Source organism: Excalfactoria chinensis, chromosome 1 (assembly GCF_039878825.1).
Source record: "Excalfactoria chinensis isolate bCotChi1 chromosome 1, bCotChi1.hap2, whole genome shotgun sequence".
NCBI classification, from domain to species: Eukaryota; Metazoa; Chordata; class Aves; order Galliformes; family Phasianidae; genus Excalfactoria; species Excalfactoria chinensis.
The window spans coordinates 145,069,534-145,096,189 of NC_092825.1; the positions used below are offsets into that span (position 1 = coordinate 145,069,534).

General features: G+C 34.6%; 1 protein-coding gene across 3 annotated transcripts in view; it reads left to right on the plus strand.

Annotated features, from left to right (window-relative positions):
• Positions 1–26,656, plus strand: part of MYCBP2 (MYC binding protein 2) — a 184,362-nt gene that overhangs the window by 128,419 nt on the left and 29,287 nt on the right. For 2 of the 3 annotated variants that reach the window (XM_072353261.1, XM_072353253.1), the window contains 10 exons: positions 1,475–1,549; positions 4,028–4,252; positions 5,117–5,249; positions 7,042–7,167; positions 12,199–12,360; positions 19,098–19,199; positions 21,919–23,559; positions 24,284–24,453; positions 24,997–25,241; positions 25,694–25,876. In XM_072353261.1, the coding sequence (XP_072209362.1) occupies positions 1,475–1,549; positions 4,028–4,252; positions 5,117–5,249; positions 7,042–7,167; positions 12,199–12,360; positions 19,098–19,199; positions 21,919–23,559; positions 24,284–24,453; positions 24,997–25,241; positions 25,694–25,876 (3,062 nt within the window). The remainder of the gene's footprint in view (positions 1–1,474; positions 1,550–4,027; positions 4,253–5,116; positions 5,250–7,041; positions 7,168–12,198; positions 12,361–19,097; positions 19,200–21,918; positions 23,560–24,283; positions 24,454–24,996; positions 25,242–25,693; positions 25,877–26,656) is intronic. The other variant, XM_072353271.1, reaches the window with a different exon arrangement.

Here is a 26,656-nt window from a genome sequence, read left to right on the forward strand (position 1 = left end):
GCATTGGATGTCTATGACATAAACTATCATTGTGCAAATAGAGCCTTTCCATAGTTGTCATAGATTTGTGTCAAAGTGGTTAGACGCTACTGTGTGATTTTCCTGTCTGAGACCCTCCCTGTCTCCCCTGATTCCCCAAAGTGTCTTTTACTTGTGTATTAGTACCACTTCCAATGTCAGGAGGAGGTACTAATTTTTAACAAAATTATGGTGTTTGATAATTTTTCTATTTTTGTCAGTTATAAATTATTGCCTTTATTAAAAAATGATGTAAGCATTATTTTTGCAAACAGCACATAGCTTGATAATCCGTATGATGATAGAAGTAAATTTTTCACAAGTCAGTGTGTTTTTTCGAGGCATAAAGCATGCAAAGTGTATTTTGTACTTGCCAATTTCTGCTTACAGTGATCAATTTTCTTTAATTACTGTTAAAATTTAATATGAATGGTATCCAGGGATTTTAGTTGGGTTCTCTGTAAAGATGGAGATAGGAAATAAGATTTTGACAAATATGTTCATACAGATTAGATCGTGGCTTTGCCAGCTGGTTTCTGCCATACTGATTATTGATACTACTGCCTATGTACTATTCATTCTTTCATTCCATAGGAACAGTGAGAATTTCTTTGAAAGAAGTAGAAACAAGTTCATGGACAGATAATTTTATGGAAAAAAAGATGTCTGCTTTTAGTGTTTTCTAATAGCTAATAAATGCTGTCCTAGCTGTTCTGGGGAAGCAAAAAATGCACAGTACAGCAGTGTATGTTTCTATAATGTGATCCGTTGCTTATAAACTTAGTAAACTCTCTCTGGTATCTCCATTTGATGATTTTCTATAATAAACTAGTAAACAACTGTGTATCTTATAAAAAAAATGAGATCTTAGTGATTGTTCTCCTTACAACACTGAAATTTTTGCTCTTAGTACAGAATGCAATTTTTATGTGCATGCTAGCAAACTATTTTGTACAAATGAGTTTATTTTCTCTCCATAAGAGTGATATTAGATCTTGGTTTTTTTCAGTTCTGAATTGGTGACAAAATCCATGTGCAGTAGTCCTGATATAATGGAAATTCTTTCAGAACAGCAGACTGTCTTGCTATAAAATTGTGGTTTGCGATGGAACAAACTACTATTTCATTGTAACAAGTGTGGGATTTGTCTGTGCACAGTCTCGAGCTTTATAAGAAATGTCTGGCTCTTAGTTTCAGTAAATGGCATGACACACTCCATCCATTTAGAGCTTCTGACATACCAAATGGTTTTTGTTCAGTAGATAATTTGCCAAGGGGGCAATGGATTCAGGTGACTTATCAGAAAAACAAAGCTTTCCTTTTTGAAAAGTATTCTTCCACTGAAATTACTTGTGTAGAAAGTTTGCATTGCAGCGCTTCTAACTTCTTCCTCCGATGTTTCTTTGTTTCCATTTTCTTCTTGATATGTCTTTTTTTTAAAAACTTTGTTGCTCAGAATGTCTTTAATGCTAGCCAAGGAGTAAGGGATTTGGACTTTTTTTCATGGACTTCCAAAGCTTTACCCCCTAAGGTGAGTTAAGTGACAGGAACAGTCACATTGAATCTTTTTTTTTTTCAGAATGTACCTCATGAATCAACTTTACATAAAATATTCCTTGAAGTCTATTTTACTATTATTTTTACAGGAAATGGAAGGTTTCCTTAGAATGCTGTGTCTGTATCTCTTCCTTTACAATGTCAAAATAAAAATACTAGGGCAGATAGATGAGTTGTCACTGATTTATAAGTTGCACTCTCTTCTATTGTAAACAAAATTAGAAATTCAGAGAGATGGCCTAGTAACATAATAAAGGCTTTCATTCTCATTTTAATGCAAAATGTTATTAAAGGCTACTCTTCAAGTTGCGTTATCAATAAATAGACATTCATATGGGTAAACTGCAAAAATCTAATAAATAAAACATTTTTAACCTTAAAATGGTGGAATTGTAGGGATGTGTTACATTACATGCTGTTAAGAAGTTTATCTACTTATTTCTTTGTCTTTGTCCAAATCTCTTTACAGCTTTGTAGTGATTTTAAGATCAGTGTTGTTCTCATATTAAACTTACATATGAGCCTTGTAGGGAAAATGACACTCAACATGCCTACTGGTTTAGAGATTCTAAAAAGGAGTGTTTTTCACTGGATTTTCTTTTCCAAAATAGCAGAGTTTCTACTGTTACATCAATATCTAGAAAATGTTAAAACTATCTTTAGGGCATGTGTTGTGTTGTTGTTGTTGTTGTTGTTTTCTCTTTGAACCGACTTGCTTCACCTTGAAAGCTTTGAGAGTTTGTGTTCTATAAAGGTTTACTGGAAAGGCTGATGCATAACTCTGGGACATAATGCACAGACTTCAATACAAAAAAACTGATATGTTAATTAGAGATTACAGGAAATCGCATAAAATAGTAATTAAAAAAAAAAGAGGAATATCATAACTGGAATTTCAGTTTAAAATCGATTTTTAGAAGTATTCTACACAGCAGGATGTGTTACAGGAAATAGTGGAGGCAGAACGTATTAGTACATTCAGAAGAAATTAAATCTGTAAGAATCAGATTCATAAACAGTAAATTAAATAGGATTATGCCCTTTAACATCCATATTAAAAAGATTTTACACATTTCGCCCTCAAAGTAATGCCTCCTATTTATTTCTATGGAAACCAGAATAGATACAAAAAGCACAATAACATTACTTGGTACAGCAAATTCTCAGCTACAAAATATCCTCATTAGCTGATTTTCATGGGCGTTTTTTGTTTGGTGGTGATGTGACAGCTGTACTTGACCACTGAGAACATGCCTGGTCCTTCATATCACTGCTGCCATTGCTGAAATGCACCACCCACTACCTCACTGTGGTCACACCCACAGTTTGGTCTCCATAAGCATTCAGCAAAGCATCAATGAGCAAATTGGTAGGAAGCTTCTGCCTCTACTGTCATACCACCAACATCAGCTTCTCTGATGTCGTGGGCCAACATACTAAAATAGGAGGCATTACTTTTAGAGCAGCCTTTAGAAATGCTGGTATATAAGTGATGGCCCACTAATAATGACTTGTATGCTACTTTTGAATAGCATTTTGTGTTGCCATGACTGAAGATGTTTACATTAAGCTTCCTTCAGCTGGGCATTCCTTAGATTCCATAACGTTCAGGTTTTCTAAAAGAAGTACATATAACTTGTATTTTAAATATAATGGAGCGTGTTCCTGCTTCTCACTTGCTTTCTTCTGATGTTACCCTCATCCTTCATATTTTCCAGTAAAATAGTATAATAGACCACTTAGACATTTAATTTATCTATCACTGACTGAAAATCTCTATTTCTCCTATTCTTAGTAACTATCAATTTTTATAAATAGGGAACAAAAAGTATTTTCTCATTTCAAATTTGTGTGTATTTTTTGATCTACAATTGGTGCTGGGTGAAATAAATTGCGAGCCATTTTTATTGACTGAGTTAGAATAATAAATATCCACTACTTTTCTAAGAATCTATGATGCTTCTATTATTCTTCATCTTCACTTTTACCTTTGATCTAAGTTAACAATGTGTTTTAAAAGTAAAAACAAAAAAGAAGCTTATCATTTGGAAAGAGATTATACTTAATGTCCTTTTATATAGCTCAAGGCTTTTTGCTGGATTATTTCACAAATACAGTGGGAGGAATGAATGTATATCCTAGTAAATGTCCATATGAAGCAAATTTTAGTTAAAGTGGTAGGATAAATATTATGGTGTCTAGTTCCCTTTTAAATAATTTGTCTGCATTTAAGCCACTTCTGTTTCAGGATAATAGGATGACTTTTCAAGTGATGATTTACCAGTAGTTCAGTTTTATTATTGCATGCTAAAATTAGGAATGTAACTAGTATTTCTTTTCACTTTGGAATTTAATTATTTCATTCTTGAAATAAGTATTTCTTTTGTGAAGATTTGAAAAGTATTAGTGATGGATTTTATTCTGTTCTGTTTTTTGTCTTTTAATTTCTCAGGAGTCTATGTCTAGCACTGGTGATTTTTTCAAAGACATGAATTCACACTGCCCACAGGAAGCAGTGATGCAAGAACAAGATCTGTCATTACTTCGAGGTGGTCCTGGAGTGTACAAGGTAGTGAAGACTGGCCCATCAGGTCACAACGTCAGAAGCTGCCCTAACCTTAGAGGTATCCCAATTGGAATGTTAGTTCTGGGAAACAAAGTCAAGGCAGTGGGCGAGGTATGGATCCTTGTAGCTTCAGTTCATGTCTTCATAGATACCAATATGTACCTAGTAAACTCAACAAAAGAATCTCCTCCTGTACAGGTTTGCTTTTCCAATCTTTATGACAAATGTTACCTTCTGAAATTGGTTTATATTTTAAATACTAATGTAATTATGATTTTTGTCTTTTCTGTGTGTTCATTGAAATAATGTTAAATTTGTAAAGTGGTTTCATATTCTTTCTTACATATTTGTTGCACTATTTCTTCAAAATGATTATTTTATGTTTTTGTCATATGCTTTGAAAGAATTTTGTTTCACTGAGAAACAAAGCTTTTTCTGGGACCTAACCAATTAACAAGTTACTCTGTTTTGACTCACTTGTTCAGATTCTGACCCATTGTTACTGGTTGTGGTTTTCCAGTTGTGATGCTTTATGGTTAAGAAGGGCTTAAGGATGAAGTGTGTCATGCTATTTCCTAAATACAGTGTCAGGAACAAAATTAGTACTTCTGCAAACATTTCATATATAACTCACTATTACAAATTTGTTGTTGCAGCCACCCGTAAAAAGGCATACCTTGAGTATCTCCTTCAAATTTTTACATAGGCTTCTTTGAATGTTCTAAAGTTGTTGTGTTGGTGTTGCTTTTTCCAAACATAAGCAGGTTTAATATTTTTGGAAATATTCCGAACTGTAAATGTGCCATAAATGGTTTTGGTCCTTCAATCTGTCTCAGCCTGTGGCCTTAATTTAAGAAACTTTGTTTTTAAAGCTTTTGTTGTAATATAAAGATTGGAATGCACATTAAGTTTCTGAATTTTACTACTGAATAATCTGAAAAGTCAGTATGCTATGCTTTTTTATGTGTACAACAGGTGACTAATTCAGAAGGTACATGGGTGCAAATGGATAAGAACAGCATGGTAGAGTTCTGTGAAAGTGATGAAGGCGAGGCGTGGTCATTAGCTAGAGACAGAGGTGGAAACCAGTACCTCCGACATGAAGATGGCAAGTTGTTTTGTTTTGTTTTCTTACCAACTTGGAAAAAAAAGCACAAGAAATCTAAATAGGACTATAAAATAAAGAAGAAACTGAGTTTTAAAACGGTGTAACATAATATTTTTTTCCATTGAATTACTTTGTTGCTGAATTTCAAAGGTGTTTACAAGCATTCTTTATCTGTTTGTTGTTTGTGGTTTGTTTTTTTTTTAAAGAACAGTTGAAGTATTCCCCTGTATTTTCTTCTATACCAGATATGGATCATAATTCTGTCCTTCCTTTTAGCTATAGAGATAATTTTCAAATAAGTGCTTGTGTGCTTCTTTCAGACTTTTCTCTTTTTTTTTGTTTCTATATGAGAAAAGCAAAAGTAATTGTTTATGTTCCTTTTGGTTTTAATTCTGCTACACTGTATCCCATTAAAAAAAATTACAGATTTTTTTTTAGACACTGGATTTTAAATTAACATCACATTTCTAACTATTCTAGTTAGCAATGAAGGATTACATTTTCTTAAAATGCAGAATTTCTATCCTGATAAATTCATGTTCAGACTGGGTAAGAACTAGAAATAATGAAAGAAAACATAAGCAAAAGGCTAGTACCCAAAGTTTGCTATAGTATATTTGTAATTTTATTTGGATCATGCTTCTTATTGATCATTCTTCAGACATTACTGGTCATTATTACAGATCTAAAATATGTTTCTTTTAGCTCAAATGCTTGTGAAAACTTTGATGCATCCTGATATTGTTAATTCCTTAATAGATAGACTAACCCATTTGACTGAGTTCTCATACAAGATCATGGCCTACCTATTGTTCCCTCAAAAGATGAAACAGGAGTGGTATGACATTACTTGCACTTCTGGAGAAGATAATTTAGTCCAGCCTCACTCACAGTACAGAATCAGTTAGAACAATTTGCTGTTCAGGCCCTTGTCTAATAAAAGTCAAAATATTTTAAATACTTCCAACCTCTCTGGGTAAACTATTTCACCCACCTTCAGAGCAAAAAAGAATTCATAATACAATTTCACGTGCTGCAACATTTGTTGTCTCTTGTTCTGTCACTGTAAACCTTCCAGAAGAGTTAGGATTCATCATCTCTGACCCTTCCAGTAATGTAATTGAAGGGAGCAGTAAGATCTCTTCTGAGCATTTGCTTTTCATGACTAAACAAGCCTAGATCTCTCAAACTCTCCACAGATGCGTGCTCTGTATTACCCAGCCTGTCTCGGTTGCTTCTGCTGAATTCATTTTAGTCTGTATATGAATGGGGAGTCTGACATTGGATACTGCTGTCTAGTGCCTCTTTCAGATTTCTAGTAAAAATTAGTATGAATCTTCATTAACGTGATTTCATTGAATATTTATCTCTGAGAATACTTGTTCTTCCATGAATTCTAATTCCCTGTAAGGCTGATTTGTTTCAACTCGCTTAAAAAATTTGTTTCTTTGAGACATCTGTTAAATGTATTTAACAGCTGCTGTCTAAAGAATTGTGTGGTATTACTGGAAAATAAGTTCTCAAGCCTATTCCTGAGTGGCACATGACAGCAAAAATTGCAGCGACTCAGTCAAATGTAAAACCAGTCTGTGTGATACTAACTCCTCAATCTTTTTCTTTTTAGAGCTTGAGTTCTAGGGAAGATAGATGTCCTTTTCTTTCTGAAGAGAATTGAGTAGAATGAAAGAGTGCTCTCTGAAAAAAATAAAATAAAATTCTCCTTTGTGACTCATCTTTTCAGTGTAAAATTTGAGAAGATCTAATTCTAAAGTGATATGGGTTTTTTTTGCAGAGCAAGTTCTTCTAGATCAAAATGTTCAGACTCCTCCCCCAAGTCCATTTTCAATACAAGCTTTCAGTAAGGGGACAAGCTGTAGTAATGGACAGGGGTTTGATTACGGCCTTGGGAATAACAAAGGTATGTTTTTTTTTTTCCACTTACATTTTTTAAAATGGCAATTAGTTTTGATTATGTTTTTGTTACTCATTTTATATTCCTTTAGTCATTATCAGATGTTCTCCAAATGAAGAAATCAGTAGCACAATGAATTGTGATTTTCTTTACTCCAATTTCACTCAGTCTAAGTACTCTGTGTAAAAAGCATCATCAGATGCTTGAAAGTTACAAATACCTGAGGCTTTCTGTAATGCCAGGCACAAGAGAAAAATAAACATTTGCAAAACAAGGTATGAAAGATGATGTATTTAAAAAAAACAGGTTGTGAAAAGATTGGAAACATTCTTAAGCACTTCTAACCTGTCATAAAATGTTAAGTGCTTCTGATTGCATGTCAGACTACCATTAGACATTTATGTTGTAAAACGGAAGTTACGTTTCAGCCACATAGATACCAGTTACAAGTTACTGGGAAGTAAATAACATCTTACTCAGTTTACTGGCATAAAATAGTTATTTCTCTTAAGCATGATTTGTTTCATTGATGAGATGTAAGTATGCATAAGCCGTCACAGTAAATTCAAATCTTTTGCCTTCTGTTCATTCATTAATTAAATCAAGAATATTTAATAATTATGGAAGGCACTTTTGCTAAGGCTGACATCTTTAACAAATATTACTGAAGCACAGGGCTCTGTCGTTATACTCTGACGTCTCTGTCCTCTCTCAATGCTAGCGACAATGTAGGCTTTAGGCGTGCAATGATTTTAATGCCAACACATATTATAAGTGGTCTCTGAATTAAAAACAAACAAATAAACACTTTGAATTGAAACTTGTTTTAAAGGAGGACATATATATAGGATAGCCACAGTTCTACCATTACATACCATTATACCAGTAGCTTTTATTAATCAGGTAGAAAGATTAAAATACAGCCAAGTATATTCAGGAGAAACAACATGAAGGAACTTATGAGTAATTTCTTATTGGAACCACAGGCATTAATTAGAAATTTGCCTTTTCTATTGCCTGATTAACTAGGCATGAAATTATCAAGTAACCTGTAAGTTATGCAGTTATCACTGTAGCTCCAAGAGTCATTTAGTCACCATCTTATGTGTTTCATCATAACATCAAGTTCCCTAAAAAGCTGTAAATCTGCTGATGAAGTTTACGTAAGGGCAGTGAAATGTGAGTATTAACATGTAGACGTTGAAAAGTAATGAATTAGTGTTTTCTTCACTGTTTTTTTTGCAACTGCCTCATACCAGTTACAGGGCAAAATCATCAAAACACATATTTGCAGAAATCACATAGAAGGGTTGTTTGGCACCTTTCTTTGTAAAGGTCAGCTAGATTACTTTATTCATTCCATGTATTGTAACTGCTTCTGAATTCTTGGGAAAAAAACAAAAACAAAACCAAAAAAAACCAGCAAAAAGTTGTTGGCAACTATATTTGAAAGAGTAATGATATTTCCTCGCCCCTCCGAAGGAGAAGTAGAATTAACGTATCATTGTTGTGTGCCTCCGGTGGCGCAGCGGTAGAATTCCCGTTTGCAACACCAGGGGGCCCGGGTTCGAATCCCCCCCTGTGGAGCAGGGGGTAGAAGTGCCTCTCTGCTACACAGAGGGCTCGAATCCCGGGAGTTGGACTCGATGATCTCTAAGGTCCCTTCCAACTCGCACAATACTATGATACTATGATGGTACTGCCAGCTTGCATACTCAGATCTAAGAAGCTTTGAGTTTTGTGGAAAAGAAAGAACTGAATATACAAGCACTATCTATTAGGAAAAAAATTCAAGTGAAACAGTTCTGTTGGAGATGTGTGTTTGTCAAAAGAACTTTCTGTAGGGATGCACTAGTTAAAATTCAAATTTAATCACATACATTGGTTGAATGTGAAGATACCCAGTATTAGGTCTGTGTTTACAGTATTGCCTGTGAGACAAACGACATAAACTCCCACAAATATTCTGTTCTATGTTTGAGCCTTCTACGTTATAGTCAAGTCTTTAATATTCTTCACATTTAACTTTGTACAGGTAATTTTCAGCTCTTCTTAGAGGTCTTTCTCTTTAAAACAAAAGCAATTGTTTTAGACCTGTTCATTTAGAATTCTTCTATGCAAACTGGAACAATTCTAACAAAAAAGCTCTTTACCTTTTCGTAGAACATCGCATTTTAGAGCATTTTATCACTCTTATATTCCAAATATTCCATGGCTTAATGGACACTTAAGGAATTGCTATTCTTTGTCCAGAGAAAGATATTAATGAAAATAATATTTTGATAATTTCTAAAAATAAGCAGTTAACAGGAGTCCCATTTTGTTCTGAATCAGTAAATGTTTGAAGGAAGCAACTTCCTTCTTTATGTTTAAAATATATTTGGCATCAACTAGGCTTTAAAAATGCTGAAAATCACTTGACAGTTTTGCAACAACATTAGAACTGACGGGGTAGTGGAAGTAGTGCATGAGCTCAGATTCCTGGATGGTTCTAGAAGAGAACTACTACTACTGGCTTGCTGAGCTTTGTGTACTTCTGTAAAAATCATTTCCCAGTCCTATTCTACCAAATAGAAAAAAGGTATCAGTGGAAAACTGATGATAATATTAGACTGTTAAACTGGTTATTCTTCAAATATACACTGAGAATTTCATACAAGAATGTCAAAGGATAAGACTTACATGATTCTGCTTTATATACTGCTTGGAGATCTAAGCTACCATATCGCAGGAAAAATAGTCCTTCCTACTGTCAGCACCCAGGTGATAGAGGAAATGTAGCTATTGAAACAATTCTGTGTTGAAAAAAATTGATTGATCTTAGAGAATTCTTCAGAATTGTACAGATTTAATGAGTTAGTGCTATTAATGGTTTTAATAATGGATAATGAATGAATAGCTTTATAATTGTTTGAAATGCAGTGCCAGAGTACATGGAATAATTGGATGACAGGGATAAACAACCTGATAGATAAACACACAGTAGATGAAAATATATGTTTTATGCCATAGGTTGTTCTCAGGAATGCAACGTAGGTATACTGATCACGACTTCCTTGAGTTTTTTATCTTCAGGCCAGCGTCTATTCTCTGTTACTCAGCTTGATTCCTTCAGAGCCAGTGCCCATGCAACTGTCTGGGATCATCTGCACTGCCTTGTGTTCTGAAAGGGCTTCTTGTTTTCAGTGCTGAGACTGGATCAACTCTGGCTTACTCATCTTGTAGTATAACTGTTAGATCAGTAAGCCCTAGTGATGCACTGGGGATAGCAGACAGAACACAGGAATAGTTCTTTTGATTTTGGCAGTTAACTTGATGAACTCCCTCTACACTGTCATCTGTGCTTTGGATTCCCAGCTGTTACATAGAATGCAGTGCCTAGCTACTTGGGCTGCCTTTATTTTAAGGCAGCACTAAGTCAGCAGAGTTCGCTCACTGATTCTCTAAATGGCTTTAAAAAATAAAAAAAAAATTAAAAACTAAAAAAATAAATAAATCCAAAAATACTGTGCATACATTCAACTAAAGATGCACAAAGCATACTCCGAAGAAAACCAGCTCAAGAATTTTTACGTGTGTAGCAGGGTATATAAATTGCACACGTACAGTTGCAAGGTCCAGTTGGGTCCTGTATTCTAGTGTTAGTTCTTTCTCTGATAATTAACATAACTTACATCCAGAGGAAAAAAAACAGCAATAACAAACAAACAAACAAAACAAAACAAAACAAAACAAAACAAAAAAAAAACCTGTGAAGCTCTTAACCTGGAATTATCATTATTTCAAAGGTTTTTTGTTTTGTTTTATTTTGTTTTAAGAGAATAACAGTGCTTTGCCAAATGTGTCATTCCCTTCTGGGTTATTATGGTAGGAAAGATTGATGCCCAATTACTGATTCTAGTATGTTTTTTTTATACTATTTCCAAAATAGTGGAATAAACTTGATGCCAGTAGATTATTTAAATGGACTTCCAGCTGTTTGCTGGTATATCTGATCTTTTGAAACCAAAATATCATGAAAATAATTGCAGTATTTATTATTGGAGTTCTTAGGGTAATGCGTGTTTCCGTATACCCATAAGTCTTTCTTTAATTCTACAAAAAAGAAATTGATTATCACCTAAAACCATTTGATAGTTCTGTATTAGCTGCTGCATTAGAATTTCTGGAGTGTTTTTTAAATGATCTGAATTTGCCGAGTGAAGTGATGCTGTTCGGATTTGGTTGGCAATCATTCAAGTCTAGATGCTCTCAAACTTGTAGTGTCTCTGAGCTGATATGACTAAGTTTACCTCAAGTTACAACATGGTGTGATAAAATCTGCCTTCTTATTGTAGGCTTCATAAATTTCTAATGCTCATATGTGGCTCTTCTAAAAACTGAGTTTAGAAATTAAAATTATGCTTTTAACATACTAGTTTTTTGAAGGTCTTCATTTGCCCTTCAATGAATATCTGTAGTTCTTCAGAAAACCAGTCAGTCCCTAAACTGTATTTATTTTTTTTTTAAATGATTTCAGTCTGATCTTGAAAAACATGGCAGAATACTGTTGAAGATACTTGCAAAAATGGGCAAATATTTACCAAAACCTAGGCACAGAAATACACTTACAAAAGTCTAATTACTTGTTATTCTTACCCTCTCATCAGTTTTTCTAATCTTTATCTGCATGTTCTGTTGCATGTGTGTATTATAGTAAATGCTAGGGATGCTGTTTTTCTCTTGGCTGCTGTTCAGTTTTTGGTTTGTTTGGGTTTTTTATTTTTATTTTTTTAGCAAGTGAATATAAATTTCTATTTTGAAACATTTTAAGTAACTGGAATAAAGTTTCCATGATTTTTTAAAAACCCTGCTTGTAATTTGAAGTAATTTTATTGCTATGCATGGAATGAGGTTTTTCTATTTAGCCACAACCAGAGCTGTGTGTGGCTAAATAAGAGCTTCACCATTTAAACATTAATTGAGCACCATTTTACTCTGATGTTCCAGAGAATGACAAGTAACAGGTTGTAGTTTTGACTGTTTTGCCCACTACAGGTGACCAACTGAGTGCCATACTGAATTCCATTCAGTCACGGCCAAATCTCCCAGCTCCTTCCATCTTTGATCAAGCTGCAAAACCTCCCTCTTCCCTAGTCCACAGTCCATTTGTGTTCGGACAGCCCCTTTCCTTCCAGCAGCCTCAGCCACAGCTTCAGAGTAAGTTTGTCAGCCTTACCTGCCTCATCAGTCCATTTCTGCAGCTTTTACGTTGCTGTCCTCAGTTGCTTGCTAGCTTCTATTCATCCCTCAGCGCGCCTTTATGCTTTTATTTTGTTGAGTTAGTTCTCCATGATTCAGACACGTGAAGTAATGCTCCTAAAAAAAAAAAAAAAAGTATACCTGACCAACTTTAATTTTTATATTGACATATTTTGCTTTTGTATGTGTCCTGCAGCATAGTTAACATTTATGAAAGTGCATTTCCCATATTGTATAAAACTCTGAGTTTATAATGAAGGTAAATATCTTTCATGGTACAAAATGTTGATAATTTTCCTAACATAAAAAAACAACTGCAGTAAATTCATATTTACTCGGTTTTCTTCTTAAATTTCTGATTTTGTCATCAGTTACAAGTTTTAGGATGTATCTGGAAAGTTGGAATACATTGGCACTAACTCTTGGACTTGGCAGTCTTGTGTTGAGTGCTTATAAGATTGGTTGGGACATGCAAGTTTGCATCTAGTTCTGAATGGCAGTTCATCTGATTACTGGCAGGAGAACAGGAGGCTTAATTTTTGTTCAGTGAAAAATGAAAGCTTAGCATTCATTGCAAGTAGCCAATGTGGCAGTAAATTCTTGCTTATATACTGGACAAATCTAGCATGCTCGTCTTGTCTTGCCCGTAGAAGTACTCATTAGAAGTGCCATAGTTCCTTCCAATGGAATATGTCAGTCAGTTTGGTTTGTCTCATACAGCCCTAAAGTGCTCCAGCTCAGCTAAGGCAAGTAAGTATTTAGTGGAATGCAGCAGGTGAGAATTAGATTTAAATGTCCGGTTCACTTCTGTATAGACTATCAGACTTATTCTAACAGTGACATTATGTGCATATACTGGGCTTAAATCAACATTCTGAAAACATGTTCCAAAACCTACTTAAATGAAGCAGGTGACTGTCAGTCGTGTCAACACACCATCACTGTGAATTTGACAATTGTATGTTCTTTTCCTACACTTCTATTTTTATTCTGCTGTACAGTGTAGTAAAGTCAGAGTTTCTTATTCAACATGTAGTCTAATGTTTCCCTACTGGTCTTATTTCAAACTTTTGTCATTTAGTATTTATGTATGAAAAGAAAAGCAGTCTATTTCTTTATATGCTGCTCAATAAGCTTTTTTTTCCATTAAATTACTACCCATGCTTTGTTTTAATAAAAATCCAGGATTCAGAATTAGGACCTTTTTTTTCTAAGGGGGGTACTAGTCTAATAAATAAAATAAAAATGCAAAAATAAAATAATCTTAAGTTTCTGTCTGATTTGATAGCTTAGTACAGTATTTCAGCCAATTAGGTTATTAGCCCTTCCAGCAGTGTAAACTAAACCAGATTTCAAACAGAACTAATATGCTTTGTTGCTGTAACTGTGATATGATACAAGGACCTTCTTCCTAACAAGTTGTCATTTACTTTATGATACCTTATAAATAAAGTAAATTATATGTATGAAGGAGAGAAATATTAAAGTTTTTGTTTGCAATATCAAAAATCTATTAGTATATGAGCTGAAAACAGTTTTGAGTTAGAATTTCTTTACTCTTCTGAAAATGTTAGTCCTCCTTTTACCACTTGACATAAAGTTGGAACATTGTGAAGGCTGTAAGACTGTGTTAATGTTCATTTAGTAGTCAAGGAAATTATCAGGGATCTTTGAAAATTAAATACTATTTCTGGAAACCATACATATTAGAAAGTAATGAATTAGCGGTGTTCATCTATTAGACTAGCAAAGCATAAATGCAATCAAAATAATCAGGAAAGTTCTATTTATATCTGATTTTGTTGTGCTTTTTAATGTGTTCGATGTGTTCAACTCTGAGCTATAACTGAGCTGTAAAAGAATCCCTTTTAATGCTTTATTATTTCCAATGCACGGCTTATAGCTTCCTGTTTCTAAAGAAGTAATTAGAAGTTAAATCCCTTGAAGAGCATGTCCCAAGGCTCCAAGTCATGTCTACTGTAGTCATACGTAATTATAGTTTCAAATGATATCCTTTGTTCATAAATGCTTACCACAATAAATTCAGATCTAAATATTAAAGCAAACATTTGTGGTCAATACCCATTCTATTAAAAGGACTGGTGATAGTTTAACAGTTGAAAGTAGTTCTCCCCCATTGTAGATTCCTTTGGCTGCAGACATGGCAACATGGAAACACATTTTCTGATTTAACAGTCTGAGTAAGTAGCCTAGGCTACCACTTACATTTTCTTTTGCCTGTCTGTTTGAGGAGGTTTTATATTGAAGCATGATTTTGAGGGGAATTAAGATCACAGTGAATGTCCCATAGATTTATTTCCTAAGTAGTGTTTTAGAATACAGAGGAAAAACTTTAATATGATCATGATTCATGTTCTTTGCCAGAGATAGACTGTAGTTTTTCTTCAGAAAAAATAGTTAGCTATTCTTTCTAAGAAAGGCTTTCTATTGGGATTTATTTTGCTTTGTTTTCCAAATTGATTTGAGGAAGGGGATTGGGCTTCTCACAACCTTTTTTCTTCACATACAGCATATGGTTATTTTTCGCAGAAATAATATAGTGCTTTTGGACAACCACTTCCTCAGATATGCTTGAAAAGGTGAGAAGTGCCATTGGTGTTCTTCTCAATCATAAATAGATAAACTGACTGAAGTTCTTTGTGTTTTTTCAAAGAAACATTGCAATTTATTATGGAAAGAATAGTATAAAAGTGGAGGGATTGTCCTACTCAGTTCTCTGTTTTTCTCTATGAAGGGCTAACTGTTCTTTGCTTTTTAATTCCTCAGCTACCTTTCACACACTTGTACAAGGGGAATAAAACTATAAAGCTTTTCATTTCTTGCCAGTCTTTTTATACAGCTAAGTCCAAAACCACTAGAAGAGATGGCATAACCTACATGGAGTTTGGGAACAACTGCAATTACACATGCCTGAATTTGCTTGCTTCTAAGAATACTGTAAGATCATCAATAACAGATTTGCTCAGGACCACAGCTTCCAACAGCTGCAAGATTTATTATTCATTACTAGATCAATTGGACAAATTAATGTCCAAATTTCTGTTTGGATTCTGAATGTATCAAATCCTAGAGCCTCCCAGCCTTCAACAGTTCATGCTAGGTCATAAAAACCCTTAAACACATAAGACAGGGAGATCAGTGGAATCTTGCTGTGCTGTTCAGCACCAGTTAGTAAAATTTAAGAACTGGATGTTGAACTCTGAACGTGGAGAAGAAGCTTACAGTCACAGAAGTTAAAACTTTCTGCTGTTTTCTTCACATCTGAGTTGCTATTACAAATGATGAACAGAATAATAGACTGGAGATGCGATAAATCCTTTCATTTGATTCATCTTTCACAATTCTAACTTCTCCACCATAGCCTTGGCAACTTGCCTTGAGTAGTTTGCTCAGCACAGCTGTTTTTTCCTGACTCATCTCAGTCCAGGCAGAAGCTGTGGTGCTGAGCTACTATTCAATACATTCATGGTGTTAAACTGCCTCATTGCCAATACATGCTGCAGAACTGCAATCCAGTATATGATCAGCCCCTACCATCCGTGTCACCAGTTCCTGGGTATGTTCCCTCAGTACTGTGTTAGCGTTTTCTTCATGGTTTTCTTCCTTTCCTTCCTAGTTGCTTATTACAAAGCATTTGAAACCACTGGCTTTGCCTGTAGTACTTCTGTCAGCCTTTTATAAACAGTGGAAGCTACACAAAAGATTATCACACATATAGACTGCATAAGCCTTTTTACAAACATTTAAATAAAATGAAGGGCAAGAGCAATCCTAACCAATCACTGTCATCTCTTCTATGTTGTACTGAAATGTCATGCAAAGCAGACTGAGAGTATTGGCTAACATTTTTTTTTCTGATGCTTCTTGTTACCAAACTATTATTCCTGAAAGAGGTTAAACTGTTTCATACCTTAGGCTTCAAAGATTTAAGATTGTAAGAAACACACTTATTTTTTTGTGTGTGACGAGCTATTTATATTTAAAACCATCTCTAGGGGACTGGTAACATGGTTTGGAGGACATGTATAAATTGTGTTGAGGTTTATTTTAGAAATAGAGTTGACCCACTGTCTTCAAAAATTAGGAAATTACAGATTCATTATTATAAAGTTATAGATTAATTTTATATGGTCCTCTAGCGCAGGACGGCTACTTTGAATTAAAATATTTATGCGGCTCCAGTATTTGTTATTGAAACCCTGCCTTTGGGTAATAAACATAAAAATTTTTGTTTGTAATGAACAGTAATATTTTTATAATGATACTACATTTTAGCAGTTGCTTGTGTTCGCTCTTTCATTTCCCTACTAAATTTATCTAATAGTTCTCTGCCTTTTTAATATGTAATATTCAAATGTTTGTTGACTTCTGTGTGTTCTTGTACTTACAAAGAAACAGAATCCATGTCCAACTGTCATTACAGCATCTGGCTTTTTTCAAAATGTGAAAAACAATAAGAGGCATCCAGTGCTTAGGCAAAAGTGCTGAAGGCAGGTCAGTGCTTTCCTTCATCATCATGCAAAAAGGCTGAAAAGGAGTGGCATTTCAGAAGAAATTTTAGCTCATCTTCACAATCCAGACACGCTTCATCAGTCTGTTTCAGAGTTGAAAAAATAAATAAATAAAATAACATGGACCAGTTGGCAATATGTCATGCTTTCTACTTTGGCTTATCAGTTTTTCCTCAGAGAAAGCAGACATCGCTACTAGGAGATGACATCCTGCCATGAGCTACCTCTTGTGTTTCCACACTGTAGCTTTTTAGGCTGGAACTATTTTCAAGTTGGAGGAGAAAATGTGACTTGAGAGAGGCTATCACATTAAATTGTGACTGAACAGGGCTTGTTTGCCTGTCTTTGAAGTCTGAGGGTGATAGAAAGCAGAAATCCTGTCTTTGTCATTGACCAGATAAGTTGGATATAAGTTGTTTCGCTAGGTAGCAAGAAGACTGCGTGGGAAACTCATTCTCTTTGAAACAATCTCCTTGAAGTGACTGAGTGGTGACACTGTACTCAACATAACTTAGATTACGACATTATAATGTAAATATTCTTAGATGTAGAATGAAAGAATGGAATGAAAATCTGCATATGGATTTAGATTACAGATTAATTTGGATTTAGTAGAGAATTAAATTATTCACAGAGTGGAAATCTGATACATGAAACTAATATTTTTTTAGGCTTGTATTTACAGAAGTGTGCCTTTAATGCTACTTCGCATTCTTTATGTATTTTCCTGCATTTTAACTTTAAAAATTTGTGAAGTATCTGATGTCCTGCTACTCCAAAGCTATACAGTTGGTATTGAATCCTTACAAAACTTACATAGGTATCGAATAAGGTAATGCTATTCTTAAACATACGATAGTACCAGAATGAGAATATATGGATTATTTTATAATTTTAAAGAATTAAATTCTTACCTCAAGCATGAGTGAACATTTTCTCATTATAGAGTCTATGGACATACAGTTTGTTACTCAAGGTAGGAATTTTAATATATTTGTGTACAGCTTAGTAAATGAATTACCAGACCAAAAAAAAAAAAAAAAAAAAAAAGCCAACAACTGAAATGTAGGAACTGAAATCTCTTATTTTCAATGCACTTTTCTTCCATTTGTACAAAGGTGTATTTCTAAAGCCAAGTATCTCCTAGCATATAAAATCATTTTAAATTGTTGATATGTGCCCCCAGTGGCGCAGTGGTTTAAGCTGCTGCCTGCGGCACTGGAGGGCCCGGGTTCGAATCCCCCCCCTGTGGCTCAGGGGTAGAAGTGCCGCTTCGCTACACAGGGGGCTCGAAACCCGGGAGTTGGACTCGATGATCTCTAAGGTCCCTTCCAACTCTCATGATACTATGATACTATGATACTATGATATAATGGGAAAATGACTTTTTTATTTTAATTTTTTCCTGAAGAAAGGAATAGAAATTGAAATTAGAATTTAAAAAAATGTTATAGGAAAGCAAAGTCATATACTTGAAATCAGAAGTCCCTGCTGTTATCTCACTCCACTTATTTTTCCTTAATCCTTGAAGCAAAATTATTTATAAAGGCTGATGCAATTTTGTTTACATGTCTGTACTGTTTGATAGAGTCATCTACTACAAATTAGGTCTTCTGATTGTATTTGCAAAACTGCAGTTCACATTATAAGTGAAGGTTTTCATAACATTTCATTACTGAGGTGAAATCAGGTTTGAAAACAAATAGCTTTGGTAGGTTTAATATATTTTTCATCACCCTTCCAGTGAGTAGTGAAACTTCCCAAAAGAATAGTCTGGATCTTCTCTAATTTAATGAAAAGAATGTTACAAATGGCCATCTAAAGAGGATAACACAGCTCTAAATAACTAATCTCTGAATTTACATATTAAAATGTTGCATTTAAAAACAGAGTTCTGTTCAGAATTACTGCTGGTTTCATAATAAACCTGACATCTGATAGTCTAGTACATAAATATTGCATTTTAGATCCCATAAGCTAATACTTAAATCTTTTATTTTTTGAAGTTCATATCAGGGAAAGCTTTTTAAAGTAACTGTAGGACTCTTGAATACAAGAATATTTAACAGTGGAGTTGCGTATCATTTGAAATGCTTGTTTTTATATCTGCTATTTTTTTCCATTGAATCTGTGCTGCTTCTGTGCAACTGTTTTCCACTGTAGAAACTCCATCCTGCTGCCTTGCTTCTCGCGAGCGTATTTACAAAACTAGTGATGTAGCTGGGCCTGCCTCTGCTATTTCATCTCTCTCTCACAAACTGAAGGGTGGGTATGCATGCAAACATGGCAAGGTTATTCAGATTTTGCATTTAAAGTGTTGTGTTTTTTTCTCCTTCCATTCATTTTCATTTCATTCACTTTAATGGAATTTGTTCAAGTTTGGTGTCTGTTGGGAGTTTATTTGATATGACCATTCAGTGTTGCCTTACAGAGCAACAATGATTACAGGTTATGCATTTTAGCTATCAAATTTTGTAAATGGGTAACTGTTAATCTAGTATAACACTATCTGTTTTCAAATGCAAATATAGGAGGCAAATGAAATATAGAAGAAGGGGAAAAAAGTAATCTGGTTTTTTTTCTTTGTTTACAGATAAATCAGTTAGATACGTAATTGTGTAGTTTCTCTTGTTGGACATTTTTTTGTGCTGATACTCTAGAATGCTAACTGGGGTTGTAAATATGTGCCAAGTGCAACCTTTTTACAAAAAATATATTTTTCATTGCTAAAAGCTATTGCTAAGCTGGGCTTTTCATAAACATTTTTGTTCTAGATTTTTTCCTGCTTTTCTAACGGTGCTTGGAATGTGATACATCGCTGAATGGTTTGCCACATTCTGTGTCCTCAAAGAAGACAAATGTTTTCATTTTTTTTTCCTTTATGGGGAGTTCTGTAAAAAGAGCTTTAATAGTATCTACAGTTTTTTGTTTTTTTTTCTTACCTGGGAAACTTTAATATTTTTGTTTGTTTCTTTTGGGGGAAAGTGTGTATAAAGTACTTTCATTTCTGAAATTATGTATCACAAAGCAGACATCTTAAAAATTGTTCACCAGTAGAAGTGGTGAATGACAAAACTGGCTTGAGCAAAATAGTTGAACTGCTATTTAATAAACACTCTTTTTCCTTCTGGCAAGACCAGTCATTTTAGAAAGCATGATGTACCACACTATTTCTTCCCTCTTCTTTCTTCCATTTCTAAACAAACATGCAGATAAGAAAACATCCCAAAAACTCATGAGAAAAAGGTTAAGGACAATTTAGACTCTCAAGACCAATAATGAAAATGTTTGAAATGTTTTGTTTACATTTGGCATGTTGTCCTCGAACATAGACAAAATATTTCTTTTTTGCCTGGTGAAATATAAATTCCTATTGTGTCCTGTGTCCTGGGAAGCAAGGAGAGCATCCTAAATCTCAAGTTTGTTAAATATTTTAAAATATATATACAGAAACATTTTCCTGTTGCTGTTTCTTGTATTATAAGCTACTTAAACATGGAGGAAACAAAAATGTTTTGTTTCCTGAGGAGACATCTTGGTTTCTAGTCTTTATCCTATTTATTTATTGTGAGATTTAACACTATTAGTAGGGAAAAAAAAATAACAGGTCATTCCATGCTTCTTTATATTATCTAGCATACAGATAAGGCTTCATGCTTGGAAACTAGAAGAATTCAGAATTCTATGTTGCAAAAGGAACTAAACACAGATTTCCAACCTTCCAAGTAAATGTTGAAGGTACTGAATAAAAGATGACTACCTGTCATCTCTGTTCCCATTAGAAATCATGGTTCAAATTAGCAAACATTTTCTGACCAATTTATATTTTTTGACAAATAATTGTCTCCCCCAGAATGTGCTTGGGCCAGTGAAAATAACATTTTAATGCTAGTAAAGTAAATAAATAAATAAAAATCCACAGTATAGTGACCAACTTTTAGAAGCTTTATGAGGATAACTATTTCTTTTTTAATTAATGAGAACACATTCAAATCAGACAGGCTAACTATGTATTCAAGACTTTGAGGTATATTACTTTCTGGAGAGAGTTGCGTATTACTATAACTTGATAAGTGTTGCATTATTACCAGTTATGTAAACCTTTCTTGACTTAATTTTAAAAATACAGTTCTATAAGAGTGACTGTAAGTGTACACATAAAATTATTTCAAGTTTAGTGTTTTGATGAGCTACTAGTTTCCTAGTATGTACATATACTAGTTTGGCATGTAATACATGTGCAAAATCAGTGCACTTGAAACCAATAAATTACTACTTCAGTCTAAAAATGGTTGATGGTTTCATTTTGTAGTAATAGAAGAAGGTTATTATGTTTATAATAGATTATTATTATTAGAAATAATAGATTATGTTCTAGGAGAAAAACGCTGACAGTGTATTGTCTTAAAAGTCTGGATAGATTAATGTGAATTGTTTTAAGCTTGTTTGTGAGCCTTTCACCCAATTATTTGCCTTATAATTATATTTACTCCCTATGTTTCCTGACTTTTGAGAATTAAGAAAAATAAATCTGGTCATACAAGTGTTTTTTCTGCAATTCTCTTATTGCAATCAGTCTGACACACAGAGATAGTAAAGAGATACCACTTGGTTTCTGTTGCAACTGAGGTAAACTTAGTTAACACATAGCTTTGTTAATTCCTTAGTTAACTGTAGCTAAATATTGTTCCTTTATTTGTGTTTTGAGAAAATAGTGAACTGTGCCTTTAGATACCACCATAGTGTGTTTTCTGTAAATATTTCCTACCCAATGTTTGGAAATGTACATTTGTACATATTTTCAGGAGAAGAAATATACCAATATTTTTGTAGGGAAAAATATTCCCTTTAGGCTTGTCTGCATAACATGAACAGAAGCATGTATTTGAATTTTATTGTGCATTCAGGTCTTCAATTCTTGTTTTGTACTATTAAACACATCACTGTCAAATATAACAATTTAATTACAAAATATATTAAACAGGTGACCGGGTGAATTTCACAGGAGCTGCTAGACCTATTTCTCCAGCAGGAAAATCAGACATGTCATCAAAACACAGAGCTGACAGCAGGTCACCCAAGCTAGATGTGCGAATAAATAGAGCTGCTGCTGACCAGAAGAAACCTAGGAATACTGACAGCCTGTCTGCCAGTGAATCTCTGTTGCTGAAATCAGATGCTGCAAAGTTGCGGTCAGATTCTCACAGCAGATCTTTGTCTCCAAATCATAACACTTTGCAAACACTAAAAACTGATGGAAGAACTACAACTGGTCTGAGAGCTGAATCTCCAGGGCCAGGAACTCGATCATCTTCTCCAAAGACGAAGACACTTACAGCAGTTAGATCTGGTGCTAGTTCTCCGCGATCATCATCACCCCATGATAAAATGGCACCTCAGAAAGCTTCATCTCCTGTAAAAACAAAGCTTGATCCTCCTCGAGAACGATCCAAATCAGATTCTTATACATTAGATCCAGACACTCTTCGCAAAAAGAAAGTACCATTAACAGAATCTTTAAGGGGGAGATCCACTTCACCCAAACCAAAAATTATTACAACGGATGTGACACCTACAGAAACTGAAAATAGAGCTCCATCCCCTCATGTTGTCCAAGAAAACCTTCACAGTGAGGTTGTTGAAGTGTGTACTTCAAGTACTCTAAAGACTAACAGCATTACGGATAGCACCTGTGAAGACAACACAGAATTCAGAAGTCTGGACGATAGTTCTAATAAAGTTCATTTCAGCATAGGGAAAGCACCTCTGAAAGATGAGCAAGACATGAGAGCATCTCCAAAAGTGAGTCGTAAATGTGCTGGTAGGCATACAAGACCCAAAAAGGAGAAATCCAATTTTCTTTTTAAAGGAGATGGCTCCAAGTCTATAGAGCCAGCCAAGCAAGCAATGTCACCTTCTGTTGCAGAATGTGCTAGAGCTGTGTTTGCTGCTTTTCTTTGGCACGAAGGAATAGTTCATGATGCTATGGCTTGTTCATCTTTTTTGAAGTTTAATCCAGAGCTATCCAAAGAGCATGCACCAATACGAAGCAGTCTTAGTCAACAACCTGCAGAGGAAAAAGAAACCAAGTTGAAAAATAGGCATTCATTGGAAATATCCTCTGCTCTTAACATGTTCAACATTGCTCCTCATGGACCAGATATATCTAAAATGGGTAGCATCAACAAAAACAAGGTCCTTTCAATGTTAAAAGAACCACCTTTGCATGAAAAGTGTGAGGATGGAAAAACTGAAACTACCTCCTTTGAAACATCCAGTCATCACACTATGAAATCCAAGTCTCCACTTCCATTAACACTGCAGCACTTGGTAGCTTTCTGGGAAGATATTTCTTTAGCAACTATTAAGGCTGCTTCTCAAAATATGATCTTTCCAAGTCCAGGTTCTTGTGCAGTGTTAAAGAAGAAGGAAAATGACAAAGACAACAAGAAAACCAAGAAAGAGAAAAAGAAAAAAGAAAAGGTTGAGGCTAGACCAAGGGGAAATCTTTTTGGTGAGATGGCCCAACTGGCTGTAGGAGGACCTGAAAAAGACACCATCTGTGAGTTGTGTGGAGAATCGCATCCGTATCCAGTGACTTACCACATGAGACAAGCTCATCCAGGTAGGATTCAGTATTTTTCTTCCTGTGTCTGCAAAATATGTCATACTCATACATTATTGTATTAGTTGCTGTTATGGAACAGCATATTAGACATTAACTAGTGTTTGCTAGTAAGCTGAATTTAAAAGATACTCATGATATAGCCAATAAAAGGTAATAATAATAAAATAAAAAGTGGCCTTGTTAGAGTCAAAATTATATGTGTTTCTTAGCTTGTAAACTGAGCTAAACTACTCTATCAGTTAGTGAAGTTCAGGCTGATGTTGTATGCACTATTTCTAGTATTGTATGGTAAACTAAGGAGCCTTGATCTTCAGCACTTATCAATTCTCTATTTTTCTGAGAACCAATAATCATCAAAGGAATACACTTTATTCCCTTTTAAGCTTTATTAGATATGTTGTAGGTCTTTAATTTACATTAAACCGTAGATATGCTGGCTAACCTGTAATGGTAAACCTTACCATCACTTTGCTGTCTGAGTAGAAAACCATTGATGCACTGTGCATGTTAGTAATAAAAACATGAAAAGAGATGTATTTTGGATCCTTCAGATACCACTGGGACACATGTACGTGCGCTGCAATTTTTTTAATCTGTTAAGAGAATAAGACAAACACTTGCCTCCCTTCCCCACCTACGTCTCTGTTTTGCAGTTAGGAAAAAAATCTTTATTTTCAAATAACTTTTTTTTTTCTTTTTCTTTTTTTTTATCTGTATGTAGGTTGTGGTCGTTATGCTGGTGGCCAAGGTTATAATAGCATAGGACACTTCTGTGGAGGATGGGCTGGTAATTGTGGTGATGGTGGTATTGGAGGAAGCACTTGGTACTTGGTATGTGATCGATGCAGAGAAAAATACCTCCGTGAAAAGCAAGCAGCAGCAAGAGAGAAGGTATTTTTATCTGTTCATCTTATGCTTTCCTCTCTATCTGCTCAATTCACAGCATTCACAGCTTGTATGTAGACTATGAAAAATTTGGAATTTCAGAGTCATGGAAGGTTTTGAAATACTAGTGTCACAATAAAGCTACATGAGATCATACCCAGGTCTTTATGTGATGACATAAACAAGCTTTGGGTGAACTATAGTAATGGGGTAATAGCATGAAAGGCATTCATCTAGTATTGCTCTTGATATATCCTGTTTCAAATTTTTGCTTAAAATATGCAAATATGTGAAAGTTTTTTTTTTTAAGATGAGCAGAACAGTGTTACTTTGAATGAATTAAACTAAACGTATTGAAACTTTCTGTACACACAATTCATTGTGAATTAAAACTTACAGCTTTTTATTAGAAGTTAAAAGTGCTATTTTAGAATAGCATCATTTTATAACGGGAAGAATCAAGCAGCTTACCTATGCGATATCAATTACTTTTCATGTGATGAAGAACAATTTAAATATACCTTTTTTTCTTTTAATTAATTTCTATAGATTAAACAATCTAGGAGAAAACCAATGCAAGTTAAGACTCCTCGTGCCTTGCCAACTATGGAAGCTCATCAAGTGATTAAAGCTAATGCACTATATTTGCTGTCACTGAGCAGTGCGGCTGAGCCTAGTATCCTCTGCTATCACCCTGCAAAAGCATTCCAATCTCAACTTCCCAGTCTAAAAGAAGGAGTTTCTGAAGATTTTCCCATTAAAATGCCATGTTTGTATCTACAGACTTTAGCGAGGTAATTAAAGGAAGTTTACAAATACTGATTATAATATTAATCTATTTAGGGTGTTATTTCCATGATCCTATTCAATTTCTTAGACCATTTTTTCCCGAAGCAAAGAGCTCTTGGATGCTATGTATTTTTTTAGCAGCATCATTTATGTCCAAATAATTTACAGTTTCCTGAAGAAACTTACAGTGTTGTTCTAGCAGACGTCGCTTCTTTTTCCTCTTCAGCATTAGTAACAAGGAAGCCAAAAAAACTGGATTTGCCCAGTATTTCTTAGTAAATAGAGTAAATTCTACCTTAGTGTATCTTGTCTACCATGGGTTTCCCAACCCCTTTGTTGGTTGCTGTTTAACTCATCAGTTGAAAACACCACTATATTTTGCCCTAAAGCGGAAATTGCAACTTGCTTGTATGTCAGTGACTTTTAATCCTAACTTAAGAAATCTTCTTTGATGTAGGCATCATCATGAAAACTTTGCTGGGTACCAGGATGACAATCTCTTCCAGGATGAGATGAGGTACCTGCGCTCAACTTCTGTACCTGCACCATACATCTCAGTTACTCCTGATGCAAGCCCTAACGTCTTCGAAGAGCCAGAGAGTAACATGAAATCTATGCCCCCAAGGTACTTCTCTTCTAGGTACTTACAAACAAATGTTAATGCATTAGCATGACAACAACTTAAAAAAAACAATATATTTTTTTAAAATGATGATAATGGAAAACAGGTCAGCCTTAATCAGTCTCTTGAAATGGTAGTCTCTTGAAAATGAGCATTTTGCTTATAGGGGCAAATGCTTTCCCGCAATCGCCAGAACTGCAAAACTGAAGAGGTTATTTGAAAAGCATTGGTCCAAGAAACAGCTGAAAATTTAGCACTTTTCTGCTGTATTTTCATTCTGTGGCAGAGTTGTAGTGTGGATGGACTACCCTTTTAAGAAGTAGCTCTTCAAGATTTCATTCTGAAGGGAGGTTTGACTAAGAGGGAATTTCATCACTTTACATTTTCAAAGCAAATTTGTCGTTTCCTTCTGTAGGAAGTTAAAATGTCAAAATGACAGTTTAATGCTGTCCAGGACCAAGGGTGCTTGGTGATTTTTACTCAGTCAAACCAAGTCTTTATTTTGTTGTATTGTCTGTGATCCAATTCAACTATTATACTACCTAATTATAGTCCTAAATCAGCATAGGTGCTTAAGATTTCAGTACATCAGCGATGTAACAGAGGGAAAAATTGCTTTTGATCTGTTTTTTAAGTATTTCAATTTCTTATTTTGTACTGACTGAAAAAGCAGTTTATTGGAATACTACAATCTGCAATACAGTCTTTTCAGAAATAGAGCTTTTCTGACAAAACTCCTTAAGAGTGCATCATATTGGAATATTTCTTTACTAAAAATGTGGACACCAGGCCTACAGG